The 21005-nt window shown below is 39.7% G+C and overlaps 2 protein-coding genes across 2 annotated transcripts; both read right to left on the bottom strand.

The window, feature by feature from the left end:
- Positions 1-370: 370 nt before the first annotated feature.
- On the bottom strand, positions 371-1180 carry LOC148296615 (uncharacterized). The gene has a single exon (XM_088248583.1). It carries the CDS (start codon positions 1178-1180, stop codon positions 371-373), a length of 810 nt encoding a protein of 269 aa, XP_088104709.1.
- Positions 1181-10625: 9445 nt separating this feature from the next.
- Positions 10626-20136, bottom strand: NUP1 (nuclear pore complex protein). The gene is made up of 9 exons (XM_021977417.2): positions 19649-20136; positions 18502-18548; positions 17218-17333; positions 16486-16687; positions 16027-16329; positions 15662-15751; positions 14830-15582; positions 13714-14156; positions 10626-12823 (listed from the first exon to the last, which is right to left on the bottom strand). The coding sequence occupies exons 1-9, from the start codon at positions 19917-19919 to the stop codon at positions 11161-11163; spliced, it is 3888 nt and encodes a 1295-aa protein (XP_021833109.1). The 5' UTR covers positions 19920-20136; the 3' UTR covers positions 10626-11160.
- Between the last annotated feature and the right edge of the window lie 869 nt (positions 20137-21005).

Below are 21005 nucleotides of genomic sequence, written 5' to 3' on the forward strand. Positions count from 1 at the left end.
ACCATCTGATCGATCCTTGGCAGAGGAAAGCTATCTTTGGGGCAAGCCTTGTTTAAATCGGTGTAGTCCTGACACATTTGCCAGGCACCGCTCGACTTCTTGACCAGCACCGAATTGGCCAGCCAAATTGGGTAAGCGACTTCCTGGATGAAGCCGATTGTTCGCAGTTTCTCCACCTCGATTCTCATTGCTTCATACCGTTCGGTATCATAAGCCTGCCGTTTCTGCCGGATGGGTTTGAAAGTGGGGCAGATGCTGAGCTTGTGGCTGATGACGCTCGGGGCGATGCCAGGCATGTCATCGTACGACCAAGCGAAGACTTCTGTATTGGCGCGCAAGAAGGCAATGAAGTCGGTACGTAGTGCCGGACTCAAGGTGGTACCGATTCGAATCTGTCAGTCGGGCTCTGTTTCGGAGAGGACGACCGATTCCAAATCCTCAACGGTTGTGCTTGTGGGGTGACAGCTTCATCCCTGGGATCATCCGGTTTTTCCGCCCCTCTGCCATTCGGCACAGTAGCGTTAGCAGCTACCGAGTATGCTTCGCGAGGCGTTGCTCGTGCCGAACCTTTGGTTGCTGAAACGTAACATGTCCGTGCACTCAACTGATCCCCTCGCACTTGGCCTACGCCAGTGTGGGTGGGGAACTTGAGGAGGAGCATGTGTGGTGACAGTATGGCTTTCATTCTGGTGAGCGCCGTCCTGCCGATGATGGCATTATATGCTGTTGGGCAATCGACCACCAAAAAGTGAGTATAGATGATCGTTCGTCTGGGAATGGTGCCAACCGCAAACGGAAGTAGGACACTGCCGATTGGTTCGATCACGTCACCAGAGAAGCTTAGGAGAGGGGTGATGTCCTTGTTCAGATGTTGCGGATCTATGCCGAGGGCATTGGAAGCGTCAGTGAATAGTACATTGACCGAACTGCCGGTGTCGATGAGGATTCGGCCTACGTCGAAATCTAAAATGTCGGCTCGGATGATCATGGGATCAGAGTGGGGGAAGATGATGCCTCGCTCTTCTTCTTCGGAAAAGGTAATAGGCTCACAACCGATTCGCTGGACTTTGTTGTTGCGGCCTTCATCTACGCTGAGGATCTGGGGGTACCGAACGGCACACACATAATCTTTGACAGATCGGTTGCTAGTTTCGGCGATGGGTGTCCCTCCACTAATCATATTGATCTGCCGATTCGGTGGTTTATCCGAAGCTGGTTTAGTGCTCAAATACTGATCCAGCTTTCCTTCGTTGATGAGGCGCTCTACAATTTTCCGAAGGGCGATACACGATTCTGTGTCGTGGCCATTGTATTGATGGTATCGGCAGAACACACCGGTGTCCTTCTCGCTCTACCGAGGAAGCTTCCGGTTGTTCGGTTTTGGTATTATGTCCCCTTCGGTCAGGAGAACATGCTCATAAGTAGTGTTGAACAAAGTGAAGATTTCCTCTGGCCGATTCCTCTTCGGGTCGCCGAAGTCGCCTCGCCTACCGGAGTCCTTGCCCTTTTTGTTGGTGTCCTGCCGATCTCGGAAGTGGTCTTTCCGTTTGTTTCATGGCGCGGAAAAAGCAGGGGCAGGGGGTGCCGTTCGGTAGGGGGCCTGATTTGTCGCCGGATCCGCCGGGAATCGGTCATAGTGCTGTGTCGAAGGCGGACCGGTCGGTACCGTTTTGTTTGGTAGGGCCGAAGCCGATCCTTTGGAGTTGAAGTGCTCGGCCTTGGCGTGGATAGCTGCATGTTTCATTAATTCGGAGTAGGTGGTCCAGTTGCTGCTGTGGACCAAATAACGAAACTGAGACAACCGAAGGCCGCTTTTAAAGGCACCGAAGGCCGCTTTTGAAGGCACCGAAGGCTGCCCTATCGTCAGTTTCTGGACATCTGGAGTACTCATGGCTGAACCTAGCCGCGTATTCTCTCAATGGCTCATCGTCTTGCTGCCGAACGGTATAGAGGTCATCGGCGGAATACAGGCGATCGGTCTGAATCATAAAATGGTTAAGGAAGGTTTGCTTCAACTGATTAAAAGTGTCAACCGTATCTGGTTCCATTCGGTAGAACCAATTCAGAGCGGCTCCGGTCAGGGTGGAGGGGAATAGCAAACATTGGCCTTCATCCGTCAGTCCTTTGCAACCCAAAGCTGATTGGAAGGTATGAATGTGGGTAACGGGATCTTCCACCCCTGAGTAGAACGATATGCGGAGTGCTTGGACCTCTTTCTCGTGTCTGAATGTCCGGATTCGATTGGTGAATGGCCCTGGCTGTACCGTTCGCCACGTTGGTGTCCGAGCCTGGTTTTGTTCCTTCTCAATGCGATTCATCTTCTGTAGGAGGAGACGAATAGTCGGATCGGTAGAGGGAAGATCGTCACCAAAGGGCTCGATCGCTCGGTTCCCCGTGCGTTGGTCAGCATTGTGACCTCAGTTTTCTTGGTCTGCCGTTCGGCTGGGGCTTCTCTCGTAGTTTCCTTTTCGCCGATCGTTGTCCTGGTTCGATCGGTGGCTGTAGCGTTGTGTAGAGGGCCCCGCTGATGAGATGGTGGTTCCTGGAGATGTTGGAACGTAATCCGATTCGTCCGTTTCTTCCAGACCGATCGTACTGTACCTTTGGCCGTATGGGGGATTTTGGTCCAAGTGCTTCCAGGCGTGGATCGTCGAGCTTCGCCCGGACCTGGATGGGTGAGGACTGCCGTTCCCTCCGCCAATCGTTGATCCTATCGCGGCAATCGGAATAAACTCGATATTCGGGATGGCGCTCCTTTGGAGTGGGCACGAACAGCCTTCGGGAGACAGTCGGTTCGTGTGCGGCCTGCTGCTTCCCTCTATCCTGGACAGTGGGCTTCCGTACGCTTTTAAACGATTTCTTCTGCCGAAGCTGTGTGGTTGGTTCCCGATCGTTCTGCAACTGGGCGGAGAGTGTTTGTTGATGATGCAGCTGCCTCTGGGTGTCATCCAGTTTCGAGGCGAGAATATTGTTGTGCTCCTGCATTCTTGCCATATCCTGCTGTAGGGTCTCCATTCGAGCCTCCAGGGTGGCCGGTCGAGCAGGTGTTTCTGTTCGTGGTGTCTGAAGCAAGGGAGCTAGACTTGGCTCGCCGCCGAGGCCGAGGATAGGGCCATCGGAAGGGAGGACCGAAGATGGATTCATTTTTTGGTCTCGGAGCTTTTGAGATATGGGTTAATCGATAAGTGATTCCCACAGACGGCGCCAATCTGTTGGCGCAAAATCTGAACAGATAGAGATGAGTGCAACTTACAAGTGATGAGGACGATCTAGCAGATCGATTGAGTGATAGATGCAGATCCTTCTTGTCCTTGGATGCAGATCCTGAATAGAAGAGAGTTTGAGGTTCGTGAGGTCTATGGAACCGGTGTGGAACCAGCCTAAGACCCTCCGATGCTCAAGTAAGATTGTTTATAAGAGCTCTTGTTGTTGACCATATAAAAGTATAGAAGTCAAGCTGAAAAGTCTTACCCCTGTATTGTAGTGGAGGGGCTTATTTATAGAGGGCATTTTGTATGCTCTTAGTACTCATTTTCGATGTGGGACTCGTGGGAGGGCCCTCTGAGGTCGACACGAGTCTTTAGATATTTTGGGCGGATACTTCGAGGTTGATTCTGTACAATCGGTAAGGGATGCCGATTGTAGACGAGCTGGGCCTGTAATGGCTGTTCGCAGCTTTGAGACAATGCCATTGGTGGTCGATGCCGATTGTCCAAGGCCTTGGGTACTTGGGCGAGTTTCTAAGATCCACGTGTCGTTGTACGAGTGGAGGGTCAGATATGGTACAAACAACATTAGATTCCAAAATCTAATAATGTGAATAAGGAGTATTGTATAAGCGAAAGATTCAATTGAACTATCATTCCAATTTGAATAAGTTCTTCCCTACACCTTATTTACCTTGAATAACCATGACATGTTGCTAGTCAATTATGGTTTGTGGAAGTCCTAAAATGATGACATTTACTAATATGAAGAATTAAATAGTGAGATTTAATTAACAAGTCAACTCAGAGAAGTTGAGTAAACTCACTACCTTGCTAAAAGAAACCTACGAATTGCACACCGAGAAATGAGATAAGAGGTACAAATGAAGAGAAAAGAAACTATGAGTCAGAAGTCAAAGGTCAAAGTCAACGATCAAGTCAAAGTCAACATATTTTACCAGAGCATTTGACCAAGTCAAACTAGTAAGACCATAATAGTGGTTTAAGAGTTAAACCATAATTCATAATTAAGAGTTGATTATGGAATTAACTTTGACATAAGGAATTGGATTTGGGCTTTAAATATGATTTAAATAGAATGAAAAAAATACCCAAAAGCCTATTGGGCCCAAGGATAAGTGTTGTATGACAACACAAATCCAAGGACCCAAGTGAAGCCCACTCCCTCCATCATGGCCGGCTATAGGGAGAGAATTTCTCTCCCTTCCTTTATGTGCTTTTCCTATAAAAGCCAAAAGGTGACTCAAAACCTAGTTAGGGTTTTTGGCATTCCACTCTTGGGTTTTTTATGTATAGGAGAGACATCCTCCCTCTCATCTTTCTTAGCCACAAATTGGTCCAACCTAGAGAAGGACTAGCACCTAAGTTCTCTAGGTTGATTTCTCTTCATCTCTAGTCCATTTTGGTGTAGTGAGGTAGAGGACTTCACTCTTGGAGTCTTGGGTTGAGGAGCTTGCAGAAGAGGAAGAAAGGAAGACATTCTCCTATAAAAGTGTTCATTCTTGGCTTGTCCAAGAAATAGTCGTCAAGGGTAAACTCTCATAAGTTTCTCCCTTTTCTATTTGTGGCCAAAAAGACTAGATTATAAGATATTTGGGTTAAAATGAAAAATGCTTAACTCAATTAGAATAAGCAAAATTAATCCGCCATTATGAATGTTTTGTATTATATGTTGTGGTTAAATTCATTTCCAAGACATTAAATGCAAAGTTTCCTTCAATATATATATATATATAAAATACCAAATCGGAATGGATTATTATCGAAATAGAGTAGGCTAAATCTATATATATTCTGTTAACTTAATGGGTAAACGGATTCAGAACATAATTGGATTATCGGATTATACTTCCAGATCCATCTCTTATTAAATTCATTGGATTCGGATCAAAATCCGGTCCACTGATAACTGTAGTCATAAGTTATACCTAATCTAGCAATTTCAAGGTTTGCATTATTCAGAATAGACTTATTTCTTAGGTGACGTTTGGTTCATGGGATATGGGGCTTGGGAATGGGAAATCAAATGTTTTCCTATGTTTGGTAAGTCTAGACATGGGAAATGGTTGCCTGACACATGAAAAAATAGGGGGGGAAAATGAAGCCCTCCTCCCCCCTTGGGTTTCATTTTTCCTTTCCCTTGGAAACTAAGGGCAGCATTAAATGTACCTTTTCAATGACTATTTTGTCTCCATTAACAATTTAGAATTACAATAGAGCATTAAATGCAATTTTTTTATTATATATTTTTGTCTAATATGGGTATAATTGAAAAATTAAACAAACTTTGTTTTACATTCCTACACAAACCAAACATGGGAAATGAAATAAAGTGGTATTTCCCGGTTGCTTTCCCAACTTTACCAAACATGAGAAAGGAATCTTCCATTTCCCAAGCCTTAGGAAAACACATGGGGCCTTAAAGTTGTTTCTCTTTGCACTTATGATTTGACCTTTTTTTTTTTTCCACTTATTATTTGACTTATGTACACTAAATGGATGCAATTAAAAAAATAATAATGTTTGGGACACCAAAATTCAGTCCCAAATGATGTGGCAAAAACCATCATCAATTTTCAATGATCAAGTTTCCAATGTTTCAACAACAAAAAATATTTCCATTAATTATTAATTATGTTAAAAAAATGAATTAATTATGAGTAATTAATTTGGTAAAACAAATTTAACAAAATAATAATAATATTGACTTAGTGAACCAAAAGTCCCAAAATTGATGAATAGCATCGTATCCCACCACCCGCATAACCTTCACTGCAGCACCAGTTCTGCCACAACATTGATTCGAATAATTATAAATAATATTTTTTGACCTTTTTTTAATACAAGTGATAGTCTAAACTATAAGGTTAATGAGGGGTTTCTCACATACACACTACCAAGGTGTCATGGAATTCGAACTTAAAACCATTGGTCTGCAAGTCAAGACTAGACCAGCATTGAGTTTTGAGTGGGGTTCCAAAAATTAAAATGAGGCCCTTAATTTCTTTTTACATTTAATCATAGTTTTACAAGAAAAAAAGTATAATACACATGTATTTTTATTTTGGCTTAAATATAGTAGTTTAATTGAACTATAATAACAAATGCAAACCATCATATGGTTGACAACAACAAAAATCATCAAACTAGAAGAATTAAATATTTTCTTTAAGAAAATGTTTGATGAATTGCATATTTCTTGTCCTAAAGCCAATTAATAATTTCTTAATATGGGCCTTTGTTTTGTTAAAGATTTGAAGTGGTTCTTATTTTAGACCTTAAAATTTTGAACCTTCCAAAAATTACTTTTAGTACCTGTTTGGCATTGCTTATTTGGGGTAATAAGTGATTTTAAAAAAATTTCGGGAAGCCCAGCCCGTTTGGTAACCTATGAGAAAATCACTTATTGTTAAAAATTGCTGTGAGAGAAAGCAATAAATGAAAGCAGCTGATGACCTGCTTTCATTTTCTGATTATACGGTAATCAGATTTGAGGGAGCGCTGAGTTTTAATGAATTTTACAACTTCCGAAAATACCCCAATCTATTTTCACGCTCTCTCTTCCTCCTTCCCTCACATCACGTTGCTTCTTCACACAATCTCTTCACAGAGCCCACTCTTCTCCTTCTCTTCCATTCTGCCTACGGTTTTTTGTTGTTGGATCCATTGAAGCTCATTGCTGAGCCACAAGACTCAGGTAAGAGACGCATATTATGTTTATTTTTTTTTCAATTTCAATCTTCCCTCTTTCTCTTTAATTTCTAGGGTTTTAACTATCTTCCCAAATGAAAAAATGTCATTCTCATGCCAATACGTGATATAGAAAACCAACAGCAAAAACGCACATCACCACTGACCCAAGAAAATGGGCTTAGATTAGAAAGTCAGTCCTGCCCGATTTGCAAAAAATATCCCTATTGTCTTTGTCTGTTGCTCTATTACTATTTGTCTCGCTTGCAAAAAATATCCCAGCCTTCCTCACTTACTCACTCTCTCTCTTGCTGTTTCTCTTTATTTGGTTATGGGCAAATAGATTTCGAGGGGGTCAAACCTCCAAAGCATAAAGCTCTAATTTTTACTTGGAATTTTCTATATTATCTTGGCCATCAGTATTTTTTTCTTGGAATTTTCTATATTATCTTGGTCATAACCTCCAAAGAATAAAGCTCTAAACCCCTCTTAGTGGTTTTAAATCTTTTTATATTTCACTATAATGGTCCTGAAATGCTTGCATTCGTGTTAATATGACAGATTTTGTTATGGTCTTGTTTTGTTTGTCTTCCTAATATATGTATGCTGAAAAACTATCATTGATTCATTGGTTATGTTTTCATTTTGGAATTTTGGGTTCTAGATGAATTTTTATATCAGTAGTGAGCCACTGTTATTTGGTATCTTATTGAGTTGCAAGTTGGTTAGGTGAATTCTTTTTATTAGTTTAGGGATAGAGATAAAGAAAGTCAAGTGTTGCCACAGTTCAAGAGGCTTTCTATTTCTGGTTAATACTGTTAATTATATAAGAGTTTTGGTATTTCTAAACTAATTCATGTACCTTAGTTAATAGAGGGGTCCATACAAACCTTCCTAGTGAATATCAGCTTTGCAAGCCTGAACAATTGAAATATTTCTATCCCAAACATTTCCCTATACGTTATATATAATATTTGATTGAAAGATATTTGGGTCATTAATAGTTAATGTGCTTTGATCATATCGTTGAAACTGTTGAGGAAAGCTTGTTTTATTTTCATGTGTGTCTGAGGAGGGAAGAAAGCTGTGTTATGAAATTTTATTGTGATGGCAACCTTTTGGTTTATTTTGTAGAGTTGAATGACAAAGCCTTTGAACAGTAAGTGGTAGTTTGGGGCTGGGATTATTTGAGGCGTATAGTTCAACTTTGGACAGTTTTGGTGGCATTTCAAATCATAGTGACTTTCAACCCTAAACCGTAAAATGGTAGTGACTTTATTCGGTGTTGTTTCTTGTTTTAGGGGCCTAGTTTCCACTAGCAGTGTAAATAAGAACTTGGATATTTATGAAATACTCTGTATTTCGTATCCTAAAAAACAAAATGATTGAAGGAGAGTATGAGACTTTTGGATTATAATTTATATCAGTGCGCCGTTTCACACAGAGCATGCTTTCCAAAATGTGGTCACTGTTTTGGGAACTTTTATTGCTGGAATACATTTACTTGTCAGTTTATTGTAAGATTTCTTTTGACAATGTGGTTTACCCAATTTTTACTTTAATTATATGATAGGGTCTATCTCATGAGTAATTCAAGATTGTGATTCCTAAAATTCCTACATATTTCACGATATGAAAAAGAGATTGAGTATTTTACGAGACATGCCTAGTTATCCTTTTGCAAAACAAGTCAAAATAGTTATTGCAACCATGGCACTTCATAACTATATAAGAAGACATGCCAAACGTGATTGTCATTTTGATGAAAGTGAAGATGACCTAAATGGTACTCAAGATGAAGAGATTGAGAGAGAGGTTGATGCACAACAAGAAGATGGTTCTGTAACACAAGAAATGGAGGCATTGAGAAATAATATAGCCACAAGTTTAGTGAGTTCATCTGCTTAGAAATGTATATGATTGCTTGTTTAGGACTAGTTTAATTTTTGTTATAACTATATTATTGACAATATATTTATTTTTAATGGAATACTTTATTTATTTTATAATTAAAATAATTTTTAGGGTGTGATGGAAACATATTTAATAAAAAAATATTATATAAGCTAAAGTGAAAGTGCTTTTCCTTTTACCAAACACTTGAACAAAAAAGTCATTTCAGCATAATGCCCTTTTTAGTCATTATACACAGCTTACAGCACTTTTACAAACAAATTTACCAAACACTCAGAAACTGATTATTGTACAAACAGCACTTATAACAAAAAGTTTACCAAACGCCAAACTGTTTTCTCTCACAGCTGATTTCTCTCACAGCAAATCTGACAGCGATTATTTTCACAGCACAGCAATGCCAAACTGGCCCTTAATATGGTCCTAACAATTATGTAAAACATTCAGGGCCCTTGGTCGTTGCCCTCGGGACCCACGCCCACGGCGGCTATGGTCAAGACCATTTGGCTTCGTGTCCTATCATGAATATAATACCTATATTGGATGACCTTGGGACAACTGAAGATCCAGAAGAATGGTTATGAGTTTTCGAAAAGATGAAGACGCAAAGGTAAACAAATTATGGAACATTGATTTGTATCATTGTGAATTCCATCATTTATAAATTCTTGGCCTCCCTTTTGGATTTAGAAAAATAACTCATGATTTAGCTAAAAGTCATCAATTAATATTTTAATTGCTTGGCAACTTAAGCAGGGAACTTATTAAATGACGTGCCGAAATATTTGTGAAAATTGGGGATCTAGATTACCAAGTTTAATTTCTACCAAAAGAGTTGTCATTTTGCAATTTCTATTTAGCAACAATTCATTTTTCCTCGTAATTTTTATCATTCGCAAAATCTGACATACATAAATCCAAACACTAAAATTATTAATTGCCAGACATTTAAACGATGGATATCTAAATTCCATCATTTAAGAATTCTATGCAATTTCCAAATGCATTAGGTTGAAGCTGAACATGTTGTTTCAGTGAGGTGGAGAGAATGCAACACAATGCTGGAGTAAATAATTGCCCTGGAACTGGAAGTGCAGAATTCATAAGAAAATAACTCATATTTAAAGCATGATTTAGAAAATGAAAATATGTGGCTCATTATAGTCCCCTTAAATAAGACTTTCTGTTCCGTCGTTCATCCATGTACGTTTTAACTCTATAGTCACCTCGTATTATCCACCCTCTAATTACAGCATTGCTTCTTAATTTTTGCTAAACATTTAGTTTGATGAAATTCTGGATTCCAGGCCAAACTTATATTGATTATTGCGGACAATAACACAAACTCAATCTACTTATTTCAAGTGAAATTCTTAAAGACTAATTACTTTCAGCTCTATCTAAATATGCTCAGTCAGGTTTATACAATGCCTAGGACAAAACCGTCTAACCAGGGAAGAGAGCACTGAGAAAAATATCAGTTACCAAAACTTTTCTCAAAATGGAATCACTAAATGAATGAAGGCAAGTGATGGAACAAATTATGCCAGACACATACAAATACAGCACATTTGGGAAGAACAATGTTGAAATCTGCTTCCCCTCTAGCATTAACTCTTCAATATCAGTCAACACCAATATAAACATGAAATCGAATATGCTAGCGTCAGGCGTAGCCCTTTCGCACATGCTAGCATCCCAGCACATGAAAACACAAAGCAAAAGACACATTCTTACAACAGAATCATTCAATGCGAGCAAAACACACGATACCTAAAATAAATGCATAAAATATTTATTTGGAAAGAAGCTAATTTGATTAAGACCCAAGTAATGTGCTCACTGCTGCATCATGTATCCCCTGCCTCCTGGGAAAAATCAGTAGGCGGCCAGCAGATAAGCTTGGACACATTCACAGCTGTTTCCTTTTATGTTACAAATAGCAGAGTACACAGAAAACAGTTGCTAACACAATTTGCCCAGCCAGAAAGCCTAATACCACCTACACTTACTAATACAAAAACATTCACCTACTACATGTACTAATACAAAAGCATAAATGTTCCGACTACAAACTGGTATAAAATTGTGAAAAACCTCTCATTGCAACCACGAAAATTTGGCTCGATTGTAGAAAGAAAAGGGGAAACAATATATATGTAGAGCAAACGGAATAGTCTGATCTTCCTAACCACAGAAGGAAAATTATACCTTCATCAGTATCGAACCAGCAATCTCTTGTATCTAGTCTTGCATATTAAAGTTATTCACCCTCATACAGAGAACAGAGAACAACAACCACACCACCCACATTTTACCATTGATGCTTTTACTTCTTCCGCGGCCTGTTGTGTTTAACCTTCACTATTCTTCGGTTAGACTTGTCACCACCAGTGCCCAATGAGAAGCTGCCCCCTTGACTTGCACCCAAACTGCCCGAAGCCTGAAATGGTGAAGGGTTCTGTGGGTTGGCTAGATTCTGTTGGCTTGAAAATTGGAAGGGATTTGCCGCTGGGACTGCAGGTGTAGATCCAAATACATAGCCAGACTGTGGGTTTGAAACAGGCTGTTGACCAAACACAGGCTGTTGACCAAACACAGGCTGCTGACCAAATACTGGGACTGTAGGCATAGATGCCTGATTAGTGTCTTCAGCCATGCTGTCTACAAAGTTCATTTGATCATTATTACCCGAGGAACCAAATGGAAAAGCAGGATTTGGGTTCCCAAATGCAGGCTGTGATGGGGCAGTACTAGCTGCAGATGAAGTGAATGGGAACATCAAAGTTGAGGATGCGCCATTGGATGATCCAAACATCATAGATGCCCCATTGGTATTTGTAGAAGAAACTGCAGATGCTCCAAACGCCATAGGTGCGCTGTTTGTAGTAGCAGCAGCAGTTGAGGATCCTCCAAAGACAAAAGGCGTGTTACTAGTAGTAGCAGCAGTCGAGGACCCTCCAAATGCAGTAGGTGCAGAAGTAGCCAAGGATGCTCCATACGACAACCCAGCTGACAAAGATGTTGTGGAAGCAAATGCAGTAGACTTAGGGGATTGCCAACTGGAACCAAATATGCCAGGAGCAGTACTGCTACTGGAGTTGGCCTCCAATGAGGGAGCAGAAGAACCAAGTCCAGTACTTGCTCCTGAACTAAACAGATTATGAGCAGAGGTTGAGCCAAACTGTCCAGTACTTCCACACAACCCGAATGATGGTGAGGCTGCTGATGATGCAATTCCAGTCTGCTGGGAAATAGGAACAGATCCACTGCCAGCACCAAAACGAGTACCCTGGGACTGGTTAGCAGCAGACGTGGTAGCAGCACCACCACTAGCAAATCCAAACATACCACTCCCTGTGCTTGGAATGGCAGCAGATGTGGCAGCAAAAGAGGTGCTGCTTAGATTACCAAAGCCCTTGTCTTCCTTGTTCTTTCCTTCAAAAGAGTCTAAGGAAGAATTTACTGGAACTGGTGTAACTGCAACTGAAGCAGTGGAGGATTCAAATAAAATAGGCGCAGCTGGCAATGAAGGTGCTGGATTTGAGCTAGAAACGTTGCTACTGTTGGTGGTTACTGCAGTTGAGGCAGTGGAGGATTCAACTTCGAAATTAGGCACAGGTGAAAATGAAGGTGCTAGAGCTGAGCTAGAAACATTGCAACTGTCGGTGGTGACCGCAGTTGCACTAGCGATGTTGTTACCAATGTTTGTGTTGGCAGTGAGGGTCATGCTACCCGATGAATTTGGACTTGTAAAAAATGCTGAAGGAACGGAGGGAGAAAATGGAGGGCTTGACCCATTATTTAGGCTTGAAATATTGGAAGGGATGCCATTGGAGAATATGCCTGTGGTTGATGGTGCTGATGATACAGAGAACAGAGCAGTTTCAGGTATCCTAAAAGAGACTCCAGCATTATTCTTATTATCAGCTTTATCCGATTCAAGTGGTTTGAGTACAGAATTTGTTGCAGCAGCTACAACGGCAGATACACTGCAGATGAAAACATTGATATATAAATAAATAAATAAATAAAACAGTACTTTTTTGGTGAACATAAAAATTAGTGACAGCAATGCAGAACAAATGATTGAGATTTCCACATGATACCACTGATTACATTTTGAAACGAAAGAGAAAAGGACTTTCTCTTTCGTTGTCCAGTTAAGAGCTTGTATTAATCACCACCCATCACAGGAGCAGCCCCTCAACCCCATTTTTCAAACCCTAAATCACCACATAACCTCCAGTACTAGATGTACCCTGACCAAATGAAATTCTGGTGGGGAACAAAAGTACACAAGCATTAAGGCAGAAGGAAACCATAATTTTAAAGGTATTCTACGCAATTTGTCCCATCTGTTTTAACTTACCACGGTACGAAGGTCTTCAATTGTCTTTCATTCTTTGCTAATAAATATACGCTTTATCTATTAATATTGCATTGTTTTTGCTAACTGCATTCACCACTAGCAAAGAAGATTGAAAATATAAATCCAAAAACTGCTCACACAAGAACCCACGCTGAACTATACAAAGGTTCCAACAGACGATAGCTTAATTTTTCATTGCCACACTCAAGTGAGCACTTTAAACTGACATTTACAGGCAACCTGCCTTCGTGGTATTAGGTCATAACTCCCTTCATGGTCTTTGGACATGCATATCCCCTACCAACTGAAAGATATTCATACAGTTCCAATCCATTTGCCCATTCCTTTGAAGGAAAATCCTTCAGAAGCCTAGGTTTGTTTATACACTTAAAATCTCTTTTTATAAAGAAAACATAAGCAAAAGATAAATGCAGCAACCAAGGGCCTTCAACAATGCTTTTCAACAATAGGAGAATATTAAAAAGAAAATAGGCAAATTATCATACAGACCTGCTTGAGCTTTCAGGTTTGGGGACTGAAAAGGCACCAGATTTTATGTCAACAGATTCACCAACAGCAGGTGATGAAGTGAAAGCAAACTGTGGCCGTGCAACTTCGTCAACACTCTTAGAGACATAGTTAAACACAGGAGAAGCTGCATCTGAATCCTTCATTGAAGTAACTTTACCCCCAAAGTTAAACATTGAAGGACCAGCATTTGATTCTTCTGGTGGAGCAACTTTATCATATGTAAAGGATGGCTGGGTAGATACCATCTTGCTGTATGACAACGCACTAGAGCCGATAGTGTTGGTGCCATTCTCAGCAAGCACAGACCCATCAGAGAAAGCTGGAGGTTTCTCCAGGGTAACAGTTGCAGTAGCAATACTGCTCTTCTCAGTCGAGAAAGTCTCCACCTTAGAATTGTCATCATCATCCAGCTCAAGATAATCCTACAAACCATACCCATAAGGTTCAAATATATCACAGGATAAGGAATTCAATAACAAAGAAATTAATAATATTCATTTTCTAAATATTGAAAGAAATATTCAATCTAGTAAGATTTTCAAATTGGAACTGATGGAATCTAAATTGAATTGTTATTTTAATTTGTACTTTTCTTCTCCAATTCCTGCACGAGAACAACCCCCTCATAAACTTGATCTATTTGATCATCAGCAAACGCTTACTATACAAATCATCTTGAACTTGTAACAAAATCCAACAGCTAGAGAATCTTATAATCTCAAAGGTAAAGCCTCCCATCAGTAGCTACTATGATTTTTTTTTTTTGGGGATACCCAGAAATCCATCAATCTGCTTTCAGGACACAGTTATGAAATTGGGCGCAGCCCTACAGTCTTTGCAAGGCAGGAAACACTAGCAAATAGCTAGGTAGGTACCTTTCGGGGTTTACAGCCTCAGACCACATGGGCCTGACAATTCCAACTAACCCACGTTGGTGTATGTGCTATGATCAAATTGAAACCAAAATTGGTTATATCATGTCACTCACATTTTCAGAGCAGTATAAAGACGAAAGTAGAATAATTAGGAACTTAGTTTAGTAAAAGACCCCAAGATTATTGGGGAACCATAGATGATAAGAAAGCACAACTATACCTCATGTGCACTCATCCTGAATGCCCGTTTCTTTTGTGGAGGATGAACAGCAGTGTTTGATGCATTAGAAACTGCAGTTTTAACATTAGGCACAATATCCTTCTTTTCTGTTGTAGAATCTTCACCATTCATTAGTATAGCTGAACTGTCACAAGGAGCTCTAATGCTCGATGGGCCATTTTCTTTAACCTTGTCCTCATTTTCAGAGGTGAAGTCCCGAGCATCTGGTATCAATCGATCAAATGATACATTCAACTTAGAATTACTCTTATTATTATGGACATTATCCATAAATTTTGACGAATCCACATCCTCCAGGCTTTTCAGAGCCTGACCATGTAACATGGATGGTGAAAGCTTAGTTGGCGATTTATCTCTCACAGTACGTAGATTGGTCTCAGATGATTTCTCTTTTGGAGAGACCAACTTATCAAGCTGCTCCAGAATTTTGGAAGCCATCTTGCTGGATTTTGAGGGAACAGTAGAGAAACTTGTACTAGGAACAGCATTGTCCCCATTTTCTGACAATGCTTTATGCTTAGGTTCACCCAATGATAGTGGCTTCCATATTGAAGATGATGGATTTTGTGCAGCCTCAGAACTTATTCTAGTCCCACGAATAGAAGAAGTAGTGCTGTATACTGGTGAGCTCAAGCCTCTTGAAGATAGAAGATTAGGTTTTTGACGAATTCTACGAATAGGACCAATAGATCCTATGTCATTGTCTAAGACTGAAAATCTGCGTTTTAAGACCTACAAAAGAAAAAAACAATGAATCTGGATGCAACAAGTACAAAATAAAGTAGCATCTGATAATCTTCAGACTTCATACCCCTTGTTTAGATCCAGAAGGTTGGCTTTGCTCTGATACAGACTGAGATGACGACGCCCCACCATAAGCATCAACTGTGGACCCAGCACCCTGAAGTACGAGCAAAAGAAAATGTAAGAGCCTCAATCCCAATAAACATTAAAAACCTGAAAGGAACTGTATTGTCCTTTTCTTATACCCAGAAATCCCCCAAACCCACTTTGCAGATTAGACAGTGGGGCACCCCGCCGAACCCTACAATGCAGGAAACTCTAGCAACTCCATAAATAGGTTGAGGAATCCAACCCACATGGGAGCAAACAGGCCTAACCACTCAACTAAACCGTTGTTGGTTGAAAGGAGTTATATTCTCATAGCAAACAAACCTTGAATGTAGTAGTTGTGCGAACTCGAGAGTATGGTGTTCGAGCCATACTGTATATAGCAGATCTGCCTCGCGATCTAGGGGTCACAAAACCATTTTCTTGATCCCCCCCATTGCTAGAAGTCCATGGCACAAGTGACATCATTGGCGATTTCGACTGAAATGGTAGACTGCTCAAAATAGGTGAATCTTCATGGTGTGCTTGACCTCGTAAACCTAACATTGATGGGGATACTTTTGAAGGCCTACTGCCCATGTATGCTTTTGCGAGCTCTGCAGGTGAAGCAACATCTTCATGAAGGACCTGAAGACATTTTGAACCACTAAATGTCAAAAACGTGCCAAAGTTCAATATGTTACTATTCCACAATTATTTTTAATTAGAGAGTAGCAAGCATGAGACCATAGCTTTCACAAAGTCATCAACCAAAGAATACGAATGGAAAGGAGGTTATCATACACTCGTATTGACAACAGGGTCTGAAACAAGACGGCTCTCAATCCCATTTTTGTCTTGCACTGGAGTTTTAAGAAATTCCTCCTTCCTGTCATGAGAAACCACTGGCATTGAAGGCACCACTTCCGACCTTTTCTCTTGATTCTCAATTGGTATATCAACAGTTCTTGAATGCAATAACGCTGTCAATCGATCAATTTCAGATCTGCAGATGTGATTAACATTCAACTCACAGTAAGCAAATGTTGCAAGAAAACAAGTTCTAATCCCCACAAGAGGCATGGACGAAATTTTAACTGATCTCTGAAATCATAAATGCATACATCATAACCCTTTCCATTCAGAAATTTCATTTAAAAGTCTCATCGCCTCTTCTGCCACTCTCTCTCCCTCTATCTCCCTCTCCCTCCCCACTCCCTCACCCTCTCCATCTAACTTACCCATACAGGAAATACTGGTGTAGAGGAATTAGCCCTTCCAATTAAATAGAGCACAGAATTACAGCACCCACCAATATTTATAGTAATTAAAATATACAAAAAACACACACATCACCATAAATCATTCCCTTTGCATAACAGCGACTGATAAACAACACAGTTTCCTTGATGTACAGCTACATTTAGTTTATTATAAGTACTTTCTACGAAAGATTAACAAAAAGATACTAACTAGTACTGTAGTACATAACAGCTTGTCCGGGCCAAACAAAAAAGCAAAAATATAAAAACTTGCCTGGTAAAAGTTTTTTGCTCTAAAATTTGTTTAAGCTCAGTGAACTCGCCTCCATCAGCAGTAGTACTTGGACCAGCACTTTGATCAACTGTGCCTTTTTGCACTCCAGTAGGATACTGTACAGCAGACATTACATACAGAAGACATATCAAGATGATTCACATGCAGAATAACATTATCAAAACCATAAAAATAAAATGATAAACAACCTAAAAATTGAATTTCATTGAAACTTGTTCAGCTTAAAAAAATATATAATAGCACACCACCATAACTCAATTAAAATAACTTTTAATTGACACAGGACTGAAGAAACAATAATTAATTCTCATTCAATGGGTGCACATTGGCCCAAAAATATAGTTTGCCTCATGCAACCACTCGTGGCTTTGGGTTAACACAAAGAAACTCTCAGGAAACACGGTACAAGACTCACGCACTAAGTTTCCTTTTTAAATTCTCATTGAACAGTAACCCAGATGCTTTACATCAGTGCATTTCTAGACAATGGAATAATTATTAGCAACACAAAATGTGGATCTGTAACATGGACTACTCTTATACCAAAAAATAAACGTGGATGAATAATTAAACCAAAAACAAACAAAAAACAATTGATTAGATAAACCAACATGAACAGGTTCAACAAGTATTAGCTCACTTCAACCAACATGAATTCCACAAACTGAGCAGTTTGACCGGTTAAAATGTCCATCCCTATTCAGCAACAAAACCAGGATGTTTTTTTTTCTGTCAGTTTTTTTTACTCTATTATGTCTTTCTGTCTTCATTTCTTGCGATTACAAGCAGTTTTTTCTTATCAATTCTAGACTTTATTAATGGATCAACTAGATACCAAGATCATGTCTTCCAACAGAACTTTAGCCAAATAAACCCAACTGCACTTATATTCCCTTAACCCCCTAAATTATTCTAACACTCGACATAGAGGAAAATTAGAGCGCTAAAATTCCTGTTCACCTAACTTTCTAATTTAAAACTATGATCATACATCAATCATCAAAATTTGTAAATGATGGGAAGTGAAAAAAAAGGTTGCATGCTTATAATACTCAAACATAGGGCAAAACGTAGGTCCAAGTGTCATGTACTGCCTACAAGTCATAATTTCAGAAAAGAATACTGTAATGCTATCTACAAACAGAATGTTGAACACAACATGAGTACAAAGCTTAATAATAAAATAAAAGGTATGGGATCCCAGTTACTTGAACAAAGCACAATGAGTGCAAAGAATAGAAATATACAACACCTTACACTTACCATGGTAACATCTTCTTTGCCCTTGATCCTTACTTCATGATTTACCCCTGGTAAAGTAACAGAAGATTAAATTCCTGAATATTGGTAAAGAAACCAACAAGGCAATCACAGTCCTTTTCAGAGAACAAGGCAGAAAAGAGTTCATGATAGCTAATCATTATTCTGTTATAAATGAACTGACATCTTATAATAGAAAGTACAAGGCATTCAAGATAACATTAACATACACGCAACAACTGCAAGCAAAATAATTAGATAATTCACTTTCATATCTCATGTTAAGAAACCAAAGGAGCCAACCAGCTAAAATTTAATGTCACAATGACAGCTAAAGAAATATCATCCTATAAAGAAAGCTTCTAAAGCAAGCAATCTTATGTATTCTCAGGAACTTCAAATTTTTCCCAAAATCCAAATCTACAAAGGAAAAAATACGGATGATATGGCGGTCACAAATAAAACAAAAAAACTAATCAAGGGAGAAAGTTCAACAGGCTCTTTCAGATAAGACACCAACACCAGAGACTGTAGGAATGCAAAACACGATGTACTATCAAGCATCACACTTACAAGAAGCACACCTGACTCATACCAATTTACATGTTAAAAAACTAAATCAGCAGTAGAATACAAGGGGTGCAAGGATTTTATGCCTTCCTCCTATCAAAAATAAAGGATTCATATGCCTTCCAAATAGTGTAACTGTGCATGCATTATTTGAAATTCAGACCCACTCGAATTTAGGATTCGGTCAATTACAATTTCAATCGTTTATCGTTGAAAATTCATGTCCTTACAGGTTTTTCCTGAATACCCCACAATTATTATAACGAACCTAATGAATCCGAGATCTGATATTCCACAACACAAAAACAAGCATAACCCAATATGAAGCAACCAACTACCCAAATTCAACCCTCACACACTGGCCCCAGGAAATAAATTGTTAAAGACAAATTGAAACAAAATTAGCTTTGAAATCAGCAAAAACATAACAAAAGGCGTCCCAAATAAAGAAACCCCAACTCCCACATTTGATTGAACAAAGTACCCAAAACTTAGGCCGCAACTTAGGTCACAACTAAGAAACCACAAAAGCCCTTAGCATAGTAAACAAAGGTAGTCTCGAGAGCAGAAAAAGCCGAACCTGTCGAAGGCGACTGAGGCGGTGGAAGGCGTTTGCGAAAGACGGAGGAAAAGAGGCGGTGGGCGCTGTAGGAGATGAGCCGCTGGGCCGGATCGACTAGCTTCGAGAGCCAGCCATCGTTGGCGGTGCTAGGGTTTCGCAGAGAAGTGGGCGGCCGATCGTATGGCGTCGAATGGGAGGTCCTTCGAAACGGCGTCTTCCGAAACTTGCCTCCCGCTCCCATTCCTTCAAACGCCTGCTTCTGCTTCTCTTCCCGCGCGGCCGCCGCCATGAGAGAGAGGAGAGAGGGAGAGAGAGAGCGCTAGGGTTTCAAATATTTTGGGGTAGAGCGAAAAAGGGATGCGACAGCAAATTAGGGTTTTTAATTGCACCGAGAGCGTGAAATTGAAAGGGGTCAATATGATATTTTACCAAAATAAAATTATTTGGCGAGAGAGAGAGAGAGAGAGAGTGACGGAAATTGGAACGAGAGAAAATTATCTGAGAGGTTTCCGACGTCTATGTATTTTTGGCTCCTTTCTTTTTTATTTTATACCGGCAAAGGCTAAAACTAAAAAGGGAAAGGAAATTCCCAAAACCACAAAAATGTTGAATTTTTGTAATTATTTTTTCTCAATTTTTAATTCCGAAAGGGAAACCATTAAAATGTAGGACTCCTTATGTGAGAGAGAAAAGTTCAAAAAAAGAGTTTTTCTTTCTAAAATTTCAGAAAAGAGTTAAGTTCTATCGCATCATATGATTGTGAAAAATAATTGAAAATAGTCATTATGCACTCTTTGATAATGACAAAAAAATTAAGGGGAAGAAAGAAAGCAGATTAACTATTTTGTAGCGCTTGACAAAGGGATGGCAATTTTCCCCGCGAGTAAGGATCTTCGTGGGGATTCGACCCTAATGAGTTGGGTATGAATGACAAAAAACGGGTAAGGAGATGGGTATGGGGAATTTTTTGGGTATGGTGTTTGGGGAGGGGCGGGGATGGTATTTTAATCCCCAACCCGAACCCTCCCCGTTTAGAATATATATATTAATTTTGTGATGAGGTATATTATAGTATATATAAATATGCTATTAAAGTAATTGTACCGACTAAATTTTATATTATTATATTATGTACTTATATAATTTATACAAATCTTAAGCCACACTACTTATTTATTTAGTTAACTTCCAGTACATATATAAACATTCTTATATTGTCTTATAAGTATATATTATATCTTGCCTTAGTATTATTATTTTTTCAACAAAGTAGTTATAATTGGTTTTTTCTTTCATAATGGGGCGGGTCGGGAAACCCATTCCCCAACGAAGGTGAGGATGGGGAATCTCCGATATGAATATTGCGGGTATGAAG

This window comes from Prunus avium, chromosome 2 (assembly GCF_965620075.1).
Source record: "Prunus avium chromosome 2, drPruAviu1.hap1.1, whole genome shotgun sequence".
NCBI classification, from domain to species: Eukaryota; Viridiplantae; Streptophyta; class Magnoliopsida; order Rosales; family Rosaceae; genus Prunus; species Prunus avium.